Source organism: Podarcis raffonei, chromosome 4, assembly GCF_027172205.1.
Source record: "Podarcis raffonei isolate rPodRaf1 chromosome 4, rPodRaf1.pri, whole genome shotgun sequence".
In the NCBI taxonomy this organism is placed as follows: domain Eukaryota; kingdom Metazoa; phylum Chordata; class Lepidosauria; order Squamata; family Lacertidae; genus Podarcis; species Podarcis raffonei.
In genome coordinates, this window is record NC_070605.1 from 54,015,337 (window position 1) to 54,034,135 (window position 18,799).

General features: G+C 38.3%; 1 protein-coding gene across 4 annotated transcripts in view; it reads left to right on the plus strand.

Annotated features, from left to right (window-relative positions):
- The window catches only part of ITSN1 (intersectin 1), an 87,340-nt gene that overhangs the window by 45,029 nt on the left and 23,512 nt on the right, over positions 1 to 18,799 (plus strand). For 3 of the 4 annotated variants that reach the window (XM_053386636.1, XM_053386634.1, XM_053386637.1), the window contains exons 18-28: positions 211 to 434; positions 1,972 to 2,093; positions 3,047 to 3,294; positions 4,208 to 4,367; positions 5,570 to 5,775; positions 8,703 to 8,782; positions 9,460 to 9,626; positions 10,350 to 10,395; positions 10,988 to 11,109; positions 13,116 to 13,233; positions 15,718 to 15,909. In XM_053386636.1, coding sequence (XP_053242611.1) covers positions 211 to 434; positions 1,972 to 2,093; positions 3,047 to 3,294; positions 4,208 to 4,367; positions 5,570 to 5,775; positions 8,703 to 8,782; positions 9,460 to 9,626; positions 10,350 to 10,395; positions 10,988 to 11,109; positions 13,116 to 13,233; positions 15,718 to 15,909 — 1,685 coding nt within the window. Of the gene's footprint in view, positions 1 to 210; positions 435 to 1,971; positions 2,094 to 3,046; positions 3,295 to 4,207; positions 4,368 to 5,569; positions 5,776 to 8,702; positions 8,783 to 9,459; positions 9,627 to 10,349; positions 10,396 to 10,987; positions 11,110 to 13,115; positions 13,234 to 15,717; positions 15,910 to 16,213; positions 17,689 to 18,799 lie in introns of those variants that run through there. The other variant, XM_053386638.1, reaches the window with a different exon arrangement.

An 18,799-nucleotide genomic window follows, 5' to 3' on the forward strand; every position in this document is an offset into this window, starting at 1 on the left:
CGCCCTCCATGCACCCCCAACATCTGTTCTGCAGATACTCCCAATCTTCAAGAGCAGATTTTGGGTGTGCAAGGGGCTGCAGGGAGGGGCAGGGAAAAGAAGCACCATTACATGAAGAAACACCCACTCACACTACATTGGATCTCTCCCACTGAGCTATTCAGGCAACATGCCTATATCATGCCTGTTTTATTCTTCTGCACCAATTAGAAGAACCCGAGAGAGACAGTGGCTAGACAGAATACAACAGGAGGAAGAACTCCCACGGCCAAGAAAAATTCAAGAAGAAGAAAAGCAAAAATGGGAAGAATTAAGCAAAAAGAAGGAGAATGATGAGAAGAGCAAACAGGAAGTGCAAGAAAAATTAGATAAACTTTTTCATCCATTTAAAGATGCAACAAAACCAGCTCTCCAAGCTCCCTGGTCAACTGCAGGTACAAATCCTGTTATGTACATGAGAAGCGTTACTCCCGTCATATTATTATGTACAGATGTGTATCTTTTTAAAATAAAATATTCACGTTTGGTCAGGGAGGAAAACTTAATCCAAAACAGAAGCAAGTCTGAATCTGTATTTTATTTAACCCAGTTCCAAATGAATCTGCACCATTACCTGAAAGTCTCTAAACCCAAACTAGAACAGAACTCAAAATACATTCTAGTTACTGGGTTCAGAGTTTGCCTCTTGTGGTGAAAATCTATTCATTCTTCCCACCCCAAACTAATATAGACCTGCAGGATAGGTAAATGGCATTACTTGGAATGTAAGTTCAATAAACATTCTCCATCACTGGGAGAAGTCAATGTTAGATGCTACCAGGGCACATTGTTTCCAGTCTTGGACCTCTTAGAAAAATGTACAGTCATACCTCGTGTTGTGTTTGGTTCATGTTGCGTCTTTTTGGCTTACGAATGTGGCAAAGCACTGGAAGTCATGTCGGAGGCCTCATGAGACCTCAGAGATGCTGTCCAAGGGTTTGCGAGACCTTGGAACCCAACTTCCAGTGGCACCAGAAGTCAGGTTCCAAGGCCAGGTGGGCGGGGGGCATGATGTCATGATGTCGCACACACTGGGCACCCCATAACCTGGGGCCCAAATTGGCTCCCCTCTTTCCCAGCAACTGGTGTTCAGAGGCATAGGGCTTCTGATACTAAAGTAATAATAGCCATCATGGCTAGTATCCATTGATAGTCTTATCCTCCATCCTTGACCCTCTTTTAAAGCCATCCAGGTTGGTGGCCATTACTCCATCTTGTTGGAGCAAAATCCATTGTTCAGCAGTGTTCTGTGTAGAAGTGCTTCCTTTTGCCTGTCCTGAATCGCCCACACCTTGGGGTTGTTGAATAGCCATGGTTATAGCATTATGGAAAAAAGAGAGACTTGTCTCATGACTTTCTCTACACGAATGATAAATTTATACCCCTTTTATAGTGCTCCCCTCAGCATCAATGCTAGCAGCCACACTTCCTCCCTCCTAGTGTAAGTAAAGAGTGGGAGTACTTGGTGTTCCAGAGGTTAGCTTTCCCTATATTCTTAGTTAACCTTATCTTTCATAATGCTTTGAACATGTTTTCCCAAAACAGGCATTATATTTTTGATAGATTTACTTTTACATGAATATACTTTTTATTGTATGCATGGGTGTGCAATTTACAAAGGCCTTAAGTACGGTATGTATGCCATAAGGGCTGTTACACTTCAATTATGATTTTGTTGCAATTCATCCTCAATTCTTTAGATACAACAGAGTAAAAAAAGATCACATACAGATTAGATTCTGACTTAGTTTCAAATGTTTTTAAATGCAAATGTGATTGACTTTCCTTTGTTTCTCCTTTGGTAAAATGAAGACAACATTTATTCTGTTCAGCAGAAGTATAATGAAAAATAGTGTAACATTTGGGAAGCAAAAATGCCCTTTTTTCTAAGATATAATAAACCTTGTTATGCTTTTGCTTTTGTGCATATAGAAAAGGCTCCATTAACAATTTCTGCTCCGGAAGATGTAAAAATAGTCTATTATCGAGCACTTTATCCATTTGAATCCCGAAGTCATGATGAAATCACTATCCAGCCAGGAGACATAATCATGGTAAGAGAAGAATACAGTGTTACACAAAAACACAAATGTTGTATCTATCATAATGATAGATAACATGTTGTGAAACTTTAACGTCCTAGAGGCTGAAAGGTCAAATTAAGATGGAGTGGTGTCTTAAAGTAGTGTACTTAGCCTAGAGGGTTAAATACAAGAAGGAAATAGAACTGACAATGGAAATGGAACACTGTCACCGCCCTAGCCTGAATGAAGTTGATGCTCCATTAGTAGGGCCAAAAAGGTAGTGTGTTGGGGAGGAAAAAGGCTTGGATCTGAAGAATCATTCGTCCCCAAACTGGAGAGAGATTTATTCCAGATCAGGTTCCTTCCTGCCCACAGTCTTAGTAGTGCAGCCCATAATGCAGGCTTCCCCAATGATCATAAAGGTCTTCAGCATGAGCTATTGCTCCACCTTTTTGTCAAAGGCAGGAAATCAAACTGAGGGAGGGATGTGGCTGTCCCAGAATGCACCTGTTTGTGTTTTCCTACCTTCATTGAAGCATTTTTAAGTACTTATGATCTGCAGTTTCATAAAATATATGAAGTCGGCTTACAACATAAAACATTAAAACATCAATCTATAGATATCAGTACAATTACAGTTGTTCCAACTCATTGTGTCTCCTACCCTTTGGAAAATCTAGAAAGATTTAGATTACATTGCTGCAAGAATTTTGCAGTCTGTAATCGATTTATTGCAACTGGTTATTTTGAGACAACAGCAGTTTCTGCAAAATATCTGCTTTAATTTCACATTTGGATTTTATCAAAGCCATAATCACTACAAATGTACTTTGGGGTTGTTGTTTTTAAGTAGCTATAACATCATGGAATAGTTAGTACATGCAGCAATAACGCTGGTCCTTAACTTTCAGATGCCATGCTTTTTGGAGAAAATTTATTAATTGTGTATTGTATCTTATATAATATATGGTTTATTTGTACAGGTGGATGAAAGCCAAACTGGAGAGCCTGGGTGGCTTGGAGGTGAACTGAAAGGGAAAACAGGATGGTTTCCTGCAAACTATGCAGAGAGAATTTCTGAAAATGAAATTACAAATTCTGTAAAGCCGGTAACTGATGCTGGAGCTGCACCTAAAGTTTCGTTGCGTGAAACCCCCACAACACCACTGGCACCGCCTGTTCCTACAGATTCAAGTACAACTGCCAACAACTGGGCAGACTTCAGTTCAACGTACGGTTTCATTGGGGTTCAATTTTCCTTTCTTTCTTCTTTATAACTGTAAAGGTGAATAATCCACATGGTTTAAAGTAGTCTTGCAGTTAAGTCTGCAAAACATTTGAGCCACCTATAATATCTTAGTTGTTTATGGCATATTGGTAGCATTATGAAGTTAATTCAGCATAGCAAATACACTTACAAAAGTTCATACTAACAAAATTATTACTAGCCTGCCACATGTAATGAATTGCTTTATTGAAAATATTTTCTCCTGTGCATGTAAGAGTACATCAGGATGGAATTCAGATCCACCTATTGGTGGCAGGAAGAATTATCTCTCTTAAAATTCCAAAGTTCTGGAGCACCAGTCATCTCACAGAACCAGTTTAAGATTCTGCTTCGTTTCTGTGGTAGCAATTTTTATGTATATATAATTTGAGTAACATTATATTATTACACTTTGTAGCCAAGACCTATACATCAAACAAGCTTGTTTGTCAGGAAAAACCTTGCTTTTCTCATACTACAAACTTAAAAAACCCCAAAGAAATAAAATGGTTTCTTTTTTAAAAAAAATGTTCATGTAGCTTCAAAGGCAGTGAGACAAAATATGATCATAGTTGCCTGGGAGCCTTTCATTGCTGGTTCCTCTTAGCTGACCCTAAGTGTCTGAAGAAGAAGCACCAGTGCCCAGCTAATACCTGATTGCCGCAAAAATGTGCTGGTGAATATCAGTATCTCTTTCTGAGGTTTGGATAAAGATTGCCACAGCAGTAGTGAATATTTTGTAGATGAGGGAGATTTAGGATAATACAGTCTGGGGCAGGAATAAGCATTAATTTGAAGAGCATGCAATAGTCAAGAAATAAGAGGAACAGAATTGTGTGTGTCTTCAGTTCAGACCTGTCATACCTTTCTTTTTCAGATGGCCAGCAAGTACTAGTGATAAACAAGAGACTGATAACTGGGATGCTTGGGCAGCACAACCTTCCCTTACTGTTCCAAGCACAGGGCAGTTGAGGCAAAGATCTGCCTTCACCCCAGCCACTGTTACTGGATCATCTCCTTCTCCTGTCTTGGGTCAGGTGAGTTGTCATTTCACAACAGGTGTGGAGTAGTACTATGTGGTTGTAAGCCTAAAGTTATGTTTAATGTTGTGTACTGCATATGTCAATGAGTTAGTTCTTCTAAGATTATCACACAAATAATTATTACACAAATAAATGGGGGGGCTAAAATAGCACAAATTTGCACATATAGAATCATATAATTGTAGAGTTGGAATGATAAGTGTGATTAACATTTCAGGTACAGTCATACCTTGAGTTACGAACGCTGCGGGTTGCGCGTTTCCGGGTTTTGGACTGCGCCAAACCTGGAAGTACCAGAACGGGTTACTTACGGGTTTCGGCGCAGAAGCGGAAAATGACATCACGCGCATGCGCAGAAACGCCAAATCGCGTCATGCACATGCGCAGATGCTGCACTTCAGGCTGCGAACACTGCAGTTGCGAACGTGCCTCCCGCATGGATCACGTTCTCAACCAGAGGTATGACTGTATTCCTGATTCTCCAGGAAACCCCAGGGCTTTCCAAACTGTGTGTCGCAAGACATTAGTGTGTTGGCTGAAGTGTGTAGGTGTGTCGTGCGAACACTCTCCATGCGACTGGGAAGGGGTTAGTTTAACCTTTGGTTTGCTAGTTAAGCTAAGTTACTGTGTTGCGAAGTGATGCATGTCTAAAAAGTGTGTCACCAACATAAAAAGTTTGGAAAGCTCTGGTGTACACAGTAGTGCTACCCTGATACCATGTAAACATCGTGGCAGAATGACAAACTCAAAATAAATTTGTATATTTGCTATATGCATTAAAGTCAACCTTTAAATTTATTAAATATTTTTCATGTGTGTTAAATATAAATAAGCTTCTCAGTAAAGCAGTGTTTCCAGGAGTAGTTCAATGGGAGAGCACATGCCTAGCAGTTGACATCTCTGCCGTGGGTAGAAATAACTCCTGCCTGAAATCCTGGAAAGCCACTTCCAGACAGTGTAGATACAAACTTGATACAAACAACCTTGATGACAAACAATACAGCTTTTCATGCTAAGTACTTGCAAATAAATGTAGAGCTGCAGATAGAATGAATTGTGGTATACAATTCATGCAAATGCAAGAAACAATTTACTCTTACAGAGTAGATGGGAAGAGCTTAGAAATCATGATAAACCACCCTTGTTTCCTGAAACATATTGCATAAATTACTGTTCTCTTCATTATATCTAACCAGGGTGAAAAAGTGGAGGGACTTCAAGCACAGGCCCTGTATCCTTGGAGAGCCAAAAAGGACAACCATCTTAATTTTAACAAGAATGATATTATCACGGTGTTAGAACAGCAAGACATGTGGTGGTTTGGAGAAGTTCAAGGGCAAAAAGGCTGGTTTCCTAAATCCTATGTGAAGCTTATTTCAGGTCCTATAAGGAAATCAACAAGGTATTTGATTTTGTCAGACGTTATAGGACCTTTTTCTATACATAAAAGTTTAAAGCTGCCATCATGTTCTGCAGTTCATGTGCAGTTCATTGGCAGCTACACCATCTCCAGTGTGACAATCGGCAGGCAGAAGGGTGAGGAAGCTGCACTAGTGGCAGGCGTTTACTGTGGGAAGAAGAGATGCTTCACAAAGCAGTATAGTAAGCTGTGCTGTGAAGCACACACAGAGTCTGTGTTAAGTGCAGCTGCAGAGAGGAGGGGGGCAGAGACGCTTCACAGAGTGTTTAGCAAAGCGCTGTGTAAAGCACTCCCCTCTTTTAAAAGTGGGTGAAGGTTGAGCTGGGCTGTGAAAGGAGAGAGGGGCAAGCTGTGGGGGGGGGGAGACGAGAGGGGTGGGTGAGGTGTAAAGGGAGGGGTCAGGTGTGGGGAAAGTGTGATTGGCACAGGAGTAGGCAGAGCTGGTGAGCGCAGCAAGCAGCGACAGAAGCCCTGGTGTGTAATAACATTTGAAAAGAATCCCACTAAAATTTTATTTAGGCCCTTGCCATGTTTCTCTTTAATGTGCATGTATAGGACGGTGGTCCGAGTGCCTTTAACAAAAGAGAGGCAGAGGAAGTATTAAGTACCTTCAAAAAACTGTTGTTTTTGGAAACTTAATAGGCACAACACAGATAAAACAAAGAACAAGAATTGTGTGGAGCACATTATTGCATTTAGAAAAAATAAACAAACAAAGTTCAGTATGTTTTTCCAGAAATCTCAATAAAGTAGATTCCACAAAGGGACATTTTGGAACATATCAATAAAATAGCCTCACCACACAGAGCTTTGTGTTGTTGGAGGCCCATGCAGTTCACTATTTTTATTTATAAAGCATATAAACGGAGACCCATCTTAGAACCTTCCTTTGATGGGTTAAATGCCAAGGCAGTGTCTCACACCCTCAAACTACCCATCCCTAGAGGGGACTGATGAAGACTTAACTACTTTTGTTTTGTTTTTTAATAAAATATTTATTAAGATTTTTTAGAGTATTACAAAGAAGTAAAAAAGAAGAAAAAACAGATAAATAACAAAAATACAAAATAAAAATAATTAAAAACGCATAAATTTTCAATTGCTTATTTTCCTTTAACTTGTTTCCCAGACCTCCTCGTACCTCCCTTTTTTGTATTCCACCACAAATTGTTGGTTCAGCAAATCCTTACCATTATATTATTACCTATTTATAATCCTTTTTTTTCATATTCTCTTAAAGCATTACAGCTGGAAACCACATAATTTCAATCCAACATCATTCTAACATTCATTAATTTTACAATATTTCTGTAGATAGTCTTTAAACTTCTTCCAATCTTCTTCCACCGACTCTTCTCCCTGGTCTCGGATTCTGCCAGTCATTTCTGCCAATCCCATATAGTCCATCACCTTCATCTGCCATTCTTCCAAAGTGGGTAGATCTTGTGTCTTCCAATACTTTGCAATAAGTATTCTTGCTGCTGTTGTGGCATACATAAAAAAAGTTCTGTCCTTCTTTGGCACCAATTGGCCGACAATGCCCAGAAGAAAGGCCTCTGGTTTCTTCAGGAAGGTATATTTAAATACCTTTTTCATTTCATTATAGATCATCTCCCAGAAAGCCTTAATTCTTGGGCACGTCCACCAAAGGTGAAAGAATGTACCTTCAGTTTCTTTGCATTTCCAACATTTATTATCGGGCAAATGATACATTTTTGCAAGCTTAACTGGGGTCATGTACCACCTGTATATCATTTTCATAATATTCTCTCTTAAGGCATTGCATGCCATGAATTTCATACCTGTGGTCCACAACTGTTCCCAGTCAGCAAACATAATGTTATGTCCAACATCTTGTGCCCATTTAATCATAGCAGATTTCACCGTTTCATCCTGAGTATTCCATTTCAACAGCAAGTTATACATCTTTGACAAAATCTTAGTTTTGGGTTCTAACAGTTCTGTTTCTAATTTTGATTTTTCCACCTGGAAGCCAATTTTCTTGTCCAAATTATATGCCTCCATTATCTGATAATAATGAAGCCAATCTCGCACTTTGTTTTTTAGTTTCTCAAAGCTCTGCAGTTTTAGTCTATCTCCCTCTTGTTCCAAAATTTCCCAATATTTCGGCCATTTGGCCTCCATATTGAGCTTTTTCTGGGCTTTTGCTTCCATTGGTGACAGCCACCTTGGGGTTTTATTTTCCAATAAATCCTTATATCTTATCCAAACATTGAACAAAGCTTTCCTGACAATATGGTTCTTAAATGCTTTATGTGCTTTAACCTTGTCATACCACAAATATGCATGCCACCCGAAAACATTGTTAAAACCTTCTAAATCCAAAATGTCTGTGTTCTCAAGAAGCAGCCAGTCTTTCAACCAGCAGAATGCTGCTGATTCATAGTAAAGCTTAAAGTCTGGCAGGGCAAATCCACCCCTTTCCTTTGCATCAGTTAATATCTTAAATTTTATTCTGGGCTTCTTGCCCTGCCAGACAAATCTAGAGATATCTTTCTGCCACTTCTTGAAACAATCCATCTTGTCCACAATTTGCAGTGTTTGAAACAAAAACAGCATTCTAGGCAAAACATTCATCTTTATAGCTGCAATTCGGCCCAACAAGGAAAGCTTCAAATTTGACCAAATTTCTAGATCCTTTTTCACTTCTGACCAACATTTTTCATAATTATCTTTAAATAAGTTCCCATTTTTTGCTGTCATGTTAATCCCCAAGTAGACTTAACTATTTTTGTACGATGTGGAAGTACTATTAAGATTGCAAATAAAAATTAGAACAATGTTTATAAAAGAAATACTTCTACTTTTATCATTGTGCTCTGTACTCTTTTCATATTCTGTAACCATATTAATTTAGACAATAAAATGTTTACACTTGTTTCTTTAAGCATGGATTCTGGGTCTTCAGAGAGTCCTGCTAACCTGAAGAGAACATCACCAGTTACAAAATCTTCAGTTTCAGGGGAAGGTAAGAATGTTTTAACTGGAGAGCCCTGAAAATACCATGATTTGTTGCCCAGAGTGGCTAGGGCAACCCAGTCTGATGGGTGGCATGTAAATAATAAAGTTGTTGTAGTTGATACTATTGCCTAAATACTGGGTGTTTGAGAGCAAAACTATGTGAAATAAACAGTATTGTCAAACTTTCCTGTGTTACATTTTCTGCAAAGCAATTGTTTTGATAACTAAATTGCACAGTTTGCACATTATGGCAAACTATTATTGATTGTTATGAGCCTCAGGCCTTGTTTTCATCTTGCACTGGCTTGAAGTCATTTTGTGAGAACAGAAATAGCTGGTGGATTTCAGTACAGTGGTACCTTGGGTTACAGATGCTTCAGGTTACAGACTCTGCTAACCCAGAAATAGTACCTCGGGTTAAGAACTTTGCTTCAGGATGAGAACAGAAATTGTGCTCCAGTGGTGCGGCGGCAGCAGGAGGCCCCATTAGCTAAAGTGGTGCTTCAGGTTAAGAACAGTTTCAGGTTAAGAACGGACCTCCAGAATGAATTAAGTTCTTAACCCGAGGTACCACTGCACTTGAGAGCAGAATGTATCCTGTATTACATTACCCTTTTTCTATTGGGCATTAGGACAATATGATTGACAAGTACCTTCTCATTTCTAAAAATTTCCTCCCTCCAGAATATGTTGCCATGTACACTTACGAAAGTTCTGAACAAGGAGATTTAACATTTCAGCAAGGGGATTTAATTCTTGTGACCAAGAAGGATGGAGACTGGTGGACAGGAATGTTGGGCGATAAATCAGGAGTATTTCCATCTAACTATGTTAGACTCAAAGACTCTGAGGTAAAATGCACACATATGCATGCATTTTATTAAAAAAACTAATAATTAGTGGGCCACATGTGGAGGGCTAATTTTATAAAGCAGAGTTGAAAGTAGAATGGATTTAGATTTCAGTATACCACAAGGTGGTATTATGTTTGACTTTCAGAATTACTGAATATGACTTGACACATTTAAAAATTGCCTACGTTAAACATTCATGTAGACTGTAATGTGTGACAATCCTGTAAAATTGCTTGTGTTTTTACATGTTATATCTGCATGTAATACAGTAGCTGTGTCATGTGTGTGTGCAATTGCTGTCGTTGAAAGTCAAAGTGAAAAGAACCCAGATGAAATTATGCAAATTAAATTAAGCAGATTTGCCCTCATGTCTGCAAACTTTCTTGGTGCCCAGTTCGGATTGCCAGAACGCAGGTTCTGTTTTCCTTCATCAGAGTATACATAGCTCTAACTCTAATGTTGTCATTTAAGATAGGAATAATAGAAAAGGGCTCCCATATATGAGAACCATCAATTTTCCTTGCTCTATACCTAGCCCAGGAATGAGGACTTGTAGTTTGCCCAAGGCCTTACATGAACCCTGTGAGACTTTTGCCACTTACTTTCAGCAGCAGAATATCTTGCCTTACAATATTACAGTTTTGAAAACTTCTCTATTTCCAAAGCAGCTTGCCATGTTCTCTATGGAAGTGTGAGTTATGTTTGTTCTATTATTTAAAGGTCCCTGGAACAGCTGGAAAAACAGGAAGCTTAGGCAAGAAACCTGGTAAGCTGTACTCTGAGAAACAAAATAACATTTTCAAAATAATTCTTTTCCTACTCTTGTATCATTGTACAGATATAACTATACAAAGGATTTTAAAGAATAAGTGCATTTGCCCTACAGCTTTTTAATATCATACCAGTGGCATGACTTACAGGCACTTCTGCATGAAATATAAATGTGAAGATTTTGTAAGATGGGGTGCCTGACTCTTTATCCTCTAATTGATAATGAGCTTTGAGACACATGACTTTCTTTTTAGAACACAGTGTTGAGGACTGACATTACATTTAGCTCAGCACTGTGTTGTTGGAGCTCCTATTACAACTGACCTTCAAGTGATTAGCTTAAGAGGAAGCATAAATTGAAGTAGTGTAGTAGAACGTTCTGATTACATTGCATCATATCATTCAATTGTTTCTGGTGCGGTCTAATTTTGCTGTTTAAAAAACAGCAACTCCCTGATAGCTATATTGAAAACTGTCTTATTTGCAATCTGTAGATGAAATGGCAAGAACCACACTAACAATTGGAGACACAATACAATGGAAGTGATTTTCACATTAATGAAAATAATTTCTTTTTGAATTAACAGAAATTGCTCAAGTTATTGCTTCGTACATAGCAACAGGTCCTGAACAGCTTACGCTTGCTCCTGGTCAGCTAATACTTATCAGGAAGAAGAATCCTGGTGGATGGTGGGAAGGAGAGCTTCAAGTTAGTGACTATTTTTGGCTCTTACCTTTTACTTATGTATAAAGAGAATGAAAGCTACAAAAACTGTAGACATAAAAGGAAAGATTTATCTGGTGCTGTTATTTATTTATTTTTAAACCTAGCCTGAAATGAAACTGATATCTTTTCAAACCAATCATTTTTTTCATCAACAGCTTCCTGGCACTTCTTTTCCTTTTTAGGTTTGGGGTAACAATTCCATCACTCATGAGAAAAATAGCATGTAGTTTTTAACTTGGTATGGAGTGAACTGCTATGCTGCCCTATTTAGACTATTAAGTAGGGCAGCACAGCAGTTCACTCTATATGAATTAAACCCTTGAAGAAAAGATCACAGGCAATGATAGTAGCGCTCTTTAAACTGAAGAGATTATGGTGCTGTGGCCATGGCAATCATGCTTGCCTGTTGCTGTGTATTTATACCTTTGCTTAATTAGGCTTTGCACATACACATTTAATGGCATTAAAACTTAGAAAGAATGGAAGTATATAAAAACAGCATATAAAAACCTCCTGTTTAAAAGGAGCTATAAGAGAGTGATGATTTAAGAATTATTTCTCCCTGGATGATAATGAAAGCCAAAACAGGACAAAATGAATAGTTGTTACTGAAGAATGTTTATTGCTCAGATAAGCCTTGGCGTCCAGCCCGCTTCGGCTGCGCAGTTCTGCTAGGCCTCCGGACTTCAAAGGCCACATTCCAAAGGCTCTGAGCAAACGCAGAGATTAAGCAGCGGTAAGAGAAAGCTGTAAACTCAAGCGCTTTCTTCAGTGTGCTTAAATAAAGTCCACTCAGGATCTTAGCAGCTAAAAGCAGTTTTTATTTACAGCAGACTATCCATTGTCTATCACAGCAAACAGCATCGTGAAAACACATCCTCTCTCCTCAAAAGCGAAAGTAGAGAAAAAAAACAAAGGCTGGAGACTCTCGGAAATGACGCACAATCTCCCCCCTCCCATCTTGTAGGAAGGGCGTACACTCTGAGCTGTTTAACCCTGTAAGCTCAGGTTCTCCTCAGTTACCTCAACTATTAAGAGTTGCTTTTGAAATCTGTGGTGCATACTAGGGACTAGAGGTCCTTGGCAAATTTTTTCTTGATAATGTCAAAACTATCAGATCTGTAATTCACTTTTTGCAATGCAGTAAAGGAAGTGTATTGAAGAGGCAGCTATATCTACTTAACCAATTACCATACCGCAACAGATGTCATTACATTTACAGCCATAACTAATGGAAAATCAGGTCAACTTTATTAGGAGAGCCATACTTTAGGGTACAGTATTGACAATCTAATATACTGTTTTCAAAGGCATAAGGCCAAAGTCAACTAAATAGTCTCACTAATGGGAGCCTGCTAGTGCAACATGGTTTCCCCCCTTTGTCCCCCCGGCAATTGGCTCTGTGGGGAGATGGTTCTGTCAGTTCATTTCTGCTTGCCTGAAATGAATTCCAAAGTTGAATTCCATCCATAAACTTAGATCCAAACAACTCTGGGTGGAGTTCCATTTGTGCAGTGGCATTTTCCTGACTCACCCTTTCTAGTCTGCCTCTTGCACATCCAATAAGCTGTTTCTGTGGGTCAGTAGGCACTCCAGAACAGCATGCTCCATCTCCACAGTTGGAGGCTGTATGCTTCTGAATACCAGTTGCTGGAAATTGCAAGATGGGAGAGTGCTCCTCTGCTGCTTACAACTTTCCCATAGGCATTTACCTGGCCACTGTGAGAACAGGATGCTGGACTAGATGAGCCATTCACCTGATCCATGAGGCTGTTCTTATGTGATATATTGAGGGCTTCAGGGAGGCATTGAACACTGCACATTGCTTCTGTTCATCCTGGATCCAAACTCTAAACTTTGAACAAGTTCAGAGCACTGCACTGTTGAGTGACTGGTTTTTTTGTATTTCAAATACAGAATTCAGACAGAGCTGCTCCTGCCAAGATAATTTTGATAGTCAAAATGCTAAGCTATTGTTTTCTTACTAGGCTCGTGGGAAAAAACGACAGATAGGATGGTTTCCTGCTAACTATGTGAAACTCTTAAGTCCTGGTACTAGTAAAACTACACCAACCGAGCCATCTAAATCAGTAGTGTTACCTTCAGGTAAGTAATACTGTAGCATTTGATTACCTGTTATTGCCTATGCTTTAGATCAGGAGATTTCCAAATTTCCATAGAAAAATTTCCATAGATTTCCATAGAAGGAGATTTCCATAGAAAATGTTCAGAGTATAAATTTAACGGTTGCATGAATCTCAGCTGTGGAAACCCCAGGGTAATGCAGAAGAGTGCTGGACAGGCTTTGGGGACTCATTATGTCACTGTGTGACTGGAGAGTGTGCCCTAGAATATACCTAATGCTCCCCTGCAGCCTTACATTGCAGATTTAAATAGGTAGTTGTAGCCAAGCTGTCTTTCAGTTAAGCTTGTCCACCATGCTTGACTTTTCTCATTAAGGAGCCCTTTATAAGCTTCTAAACTCTTTTAGCAGTCCATCAAACATAGATTGAAAACCATTTAAATTGATGATGTTGATGAAATAATGTCCTACATCTCCTTCCTAACACCTACTTGCCTGGTGCTAGCTTTATAAAAGTTTGTACTTTTAAAATGGTGCTGCATTTTATTTTATTACACTGGGAGTTACCTCACTGTTTTAATCGTTATTTTAATTTGTGCATTATCTAATATCTATTAATTTTAATGGATTTATTGTATATTTTATAATTATTTTGTTTAAGTCATGTTGGAAACTGCCCTGTAAAAGTATTGTGATGGGTGATACATAAATACCCTAAATAAATATACTATTCATTGCAGGGGGCAGAAGTTCATATGGCTTACAATCTACTATTGTGTGTTGTTTTCAGCCAAGCTAGTTGAAAGATGAGAGAGAAATATCCATCCAAATGGAAATAGTTTCTGTAATAATTTTGGGCTGCATATCCAGTTGTAATTCTTCATAAAGAATGATAGGTGCAACAGTGGGAGTAAGATGGTTCTTCAATATAATAATTAGTGATTAAAAATAAATGTACATATGATGGTAATTTTGGTGCAGATGTAGAATGTATCTTATCCACCGATCTAACACCATCATTTGCATGCTGTTGAAGAATTGTTAGATACATTATCACAACTCACATCTAAAACAGGAGTATAGGTCAGAATCTTAAGTGATTTTAAAAGTACATAGATATATATAGACTTTGTTTGATAGCATTCGGTAGACCAGGGGTAGTCAACCTTTTTATACTTAACGCCCACTAATGCATCTTTCTTGATTGTACAATTTCCTTACCGCCCACCAGTGCTTGATGGAAGGAGGATTCAGCTTGTGCCATAGAACCCGCTACCGCACACCTAGAATCCTGAAACACCCACTAGTGGGTGGTAGGAACCAGGTTGACAACCCCTGCTATAGACTATGGGTGGTATCCAGCTCCTTTGTCCTATCAGTGAAAGGATTTGTGCTTATGCAACAGGACATCCCACCCTGTCCTCCACTGTGTGCACAGCACTCTCTCCCCAAATCTGCTTCAGAGGGTTAGAAAAAGGAGAGGTTTGGGGGGGGAGTCCTATTATGCAAGTGGAAATCATTGTGCTAGCTGTGTGCACAGCACTCTCTCCCCAAATCTGCTTCAGAGGGTTGGAAAAAGGAGAGGTTTAAGGGGGGGGGAGTCCTATTATGCAAGTGGAAATCATTGTGCTAGCTGGATGCCGATTTAATGCTACATGGAATACAAGCTCCTTTATCATAGCACTCTATGGAAACCATCAATTTGAATGTTTACCCCTGATAGTATCTTAATGTATTGATCCAGTTTGATGATGATTACCTCTGGAATTTCTAAATGTTGAAATATTCCCACACTCTGTTGTATTCTTTGACTCGTGAAGTCAGCCTGCTCAGTATGGTCATTTAAAGTTGCTGTGTTAGTCACATTGTAATACATCATTTCTCTTTATGGTGATCTTCTGGCTGGTGTATTCATCACCACATTTCCCCAATTTTGCTAAGCATTTCAAAAAAACTTGGGTTAACAATATCCCTATTTTTGGCCCCTAGTAAAATAGCAATTAGGTGAGATTGTCATAGTTTAGAACTGAGATGTGCTAGAGTGAGGTCAGTGGGTGCACTTATACCCACTTTCGTGAGCTGAGAGGTAGAATTAACTTTTTAATTGGTGACCTGATAGCTTAGCTTGCTCTTTTAAAGCACAGAGCCAGTGTGGTGTCGTGGTTAAAAGTGGTGGACTCGTAATCTGGTGAACCGGGTTCGATTCCCTACTCCTCCACATGCAGCTGCTGGGTGACACTTCTCTGAAGTCTCTCAGCCTCACTCACCTCACAGAGTGTTTGTTGTGGGGAAGGAAGGGAAATGGAGATTGTTAGCTGCTTTGAGACTCCTTAGGGTAGTGATAAAGTGGGATATCAAATCCAACTCTTCTTCTTATTATTATTCTTCTATGTAGTAACAATATAGTGACTTAAGGGGGGAGATGTTTTAGGAGCACTAGCATATTGTTTCAAAAATATGTAGACATGAATATTACCAGTTTGAAATGTTGTTTATTGTCTTAACAGTGTGCCAAGTAATTGGTATGTATGACTACATTGCACAGAATGATGATGAATTAGCATTCAGCAAAGGCCAGATCATTAACGTCCTTAATAAGGAAGACCCAGACTGGTGGAAAGGAGAAGTGAATGGGCAAGTGGGTCTCTTCCCATCCAACTATGTGAAACTGACAACAGATATGGACCCGAGCCAGCAATGTAAGTGACTATTTTATCTCAGTAGTTGCTTACATAGTATTTTTTTTAAAGAAACATGCAGCATTGCTGTGATTCTGCTGTGTTTTGCAGAAGCTTGGCCACTGCTATATATTTGCCTAACTCTCTTTGAAGACCTTCTATATTGCAAGCCTAAACTTGTGTTGGTTTTTAGTTCCATCCCCCTTGTAGCATGTTACCTTTATCATTTTTGCACCATGCTGTGTACATGCCTGGCTCATTTTCCTAGCTTGAATTTTGCTCATTGTTTTGTTTTGCTTATGTGTTGTTTTCCTCCTTTTTCTAGGAATCATATGTTGTCCATCCCCCACTCAGGCTTGAAAGTCCTCAAAGAGACCCACTATCCCATATCACTGTCCAGAGGGATGATGGGAGATGCAGCCTTGATCATGTGACTTCCAGCATGATCATCTACTGCCTTCTGAGTAGAAGAACACACTGCAGAGCAGTTTACCTCATTTTACATTAGTTGCATGTAATCGCAATGTTTTTATTTAATATCTACAGATATAGATGCAAAATTACAAAAAGACAAAAAAAAACACAGGATAGTGGGTCCTTTTGTGGCTTTCATAGTTACCCACCTATTTTTCCACCTTGGCACAGGTGCTTTCAGTAGTAGAAATATTTTTAAATGCCTATTTTAGCCTTTTAAAGAAAAACAAGCATTTTGTCATTGCAATTTTGTTATTGCAAAAAGACCCACTATCAAGGAATGCTGCATGTGCTATTAAAATTGTTCCAAATGTCCATAAATCTGAGACTTGTATTTTTGCTTTTTCACTTGTCCCAATGTTGTTGGTGTCTGTCTTTTTTTTCCTTTTTGTGTACTACTAAAACAGGATTTAGTCTGGTTTAACGGAAATTAAAATGTGCTCAATTACAAGTTCAACTAAGGTATTTTGTTTCTTGTACTGTTACATGTTCTTGTAGTGAATGTTTGTGCGTGTAATTCATCATGGATAAGAAATTAATTTCCTTCCATGTGCAAGAAAGAATATACATGTATAATGCAGTTATTCCCATTATGTTATATTTTGCACTCTTATTTGTAACTACATATAGTAAGCACCTTTTTGTTCTGTGTCTCAGATTTTATTTTTTATTTTTTTGGCATTTTGGTATAAAATCAAAAGAGTACATTTATCTGTTTCTTCAGAATTAACATGACTTTTTTCAAGTTACGTTTTATCATCACTGTTACGTTAATAACTATGGAACAGCATCCCTTGAGGAAGTAATTATCTTATCTTGACAAAAAGAATGTATAGAAATACCTTCCTGCAATTAATTTCCAATGTTTACATTTTTTAAACTAGACTGTGGAATTTATACAAGTAACATTAAATGGAGCTTATAGTCAAATTTTATGTAGCTGTGCTGTACTCTAAGCTATGTTTGTCTTTTAAATATTAGTTATAAGCTCTTTATTGCCTGGTGCGGCCAGCACATAGGAAGAAAAGCCCTATGCCTCAAGCACAATATAGCAACTCTACTAATAACTTTAACATTTTTCTTTTTGTTTATGTATTTCTTCTATTTCTAAATTTCATGCTGGCGATGTAGAATTCCTTTTATCTTCATTCATGTGGTGCAAAGAACAAGTGAAGTTCCTTATTCAATTGCACTTCAGTATTTTAATTGATATGAATGTAAAATATATAAATATATGAAACCTGCAGCTTTAACAACTGTAATACAGCCTTTACAATTAGCTACATGTATAGATAATTAAATTCTTCATATAAAAGCTAGACTAAATGTCTCTGTTTTATTGTTACTGTGTATATTTAGCAAGTGACACTAACTGCAAGAGAATAGTCCAAACTTCAGGTTTTTCATTGCTGACCATGATCAGCAGTGGCTACTTTTTAAATACTCAAGGACAGCTGGTTGTTTTTCAACATGCATCTCTAATGTCAGTGTTTCAGTAATGCCATTTTTAAATGGTTGCTGTGGGGTTTTCATCTTGTTTACTATAAAGGTGCTGCTTTTTATCCATTATATATGAGGTCACTTATTTGTTTTCTTTGCTCCTTCTCGATTGTGGTCTCTTTCTCTGTCAATATATTTTTGATTACATAATAGAACATTCCCTTACGATCTGCTGTACACTTCAATAGGGCCACATTATTTTATCTAGCATAATGTTTAAAATACCATTCTATACCCTTTATATCTAGAGTGCCTGCCACTTAACTTCCTAACAATCACTTAGCCAATTTCATGTGTGTTGCAGTAAATTAACAATTTAAAATAATAGTAGTCTAATTATAAACAACAGTTCTGGGCTATATAGGATGATAAAAAGATGCAAAAAGGCAATTGAACCTGGCAGTGTTTTTAAAAAATAAATATAATGATAATTAAAATGTGTTTTGTGAGACCATAGTAGAGTCAACCATTTGAAAACAGTGGAGCCCAGCTAGCACTGTGATGTAATCTTGTCCAGCATAAGCAACAACATGAAAATTGGCAATGGGAAGGCAGTGAAGGGTTAGCTGCAACAACTTTAAATTAACTTACCTTACCACCATAACTAGGGCTGCCAAAAGACTGAAATGGAATTAACACCCTAATCCCCAGTGTATTTTGTGGTAACAAGTTCCCTTGATTTTGATTAAATTGCCATCCATGTTAATATGTTCACTGCAGAATGTTAATACACTGAGGTTCCTCAAAGTGGTCAGCGAATTTAATGTTCTGGACTGCAGAATCTCAGTGCAGAGTAGGCCGCCTTCAAAGTGCCTTGTGGCCTTCTAGGGCAAGAGAAATCTAATCCTTGAAGGAGTGTGGAAACTGCATGTTAAGATTCCTTTAGGAAGCTTTAACCTTATCCTCTACAGTTTTATGCACTCATGCAGAAGTACTT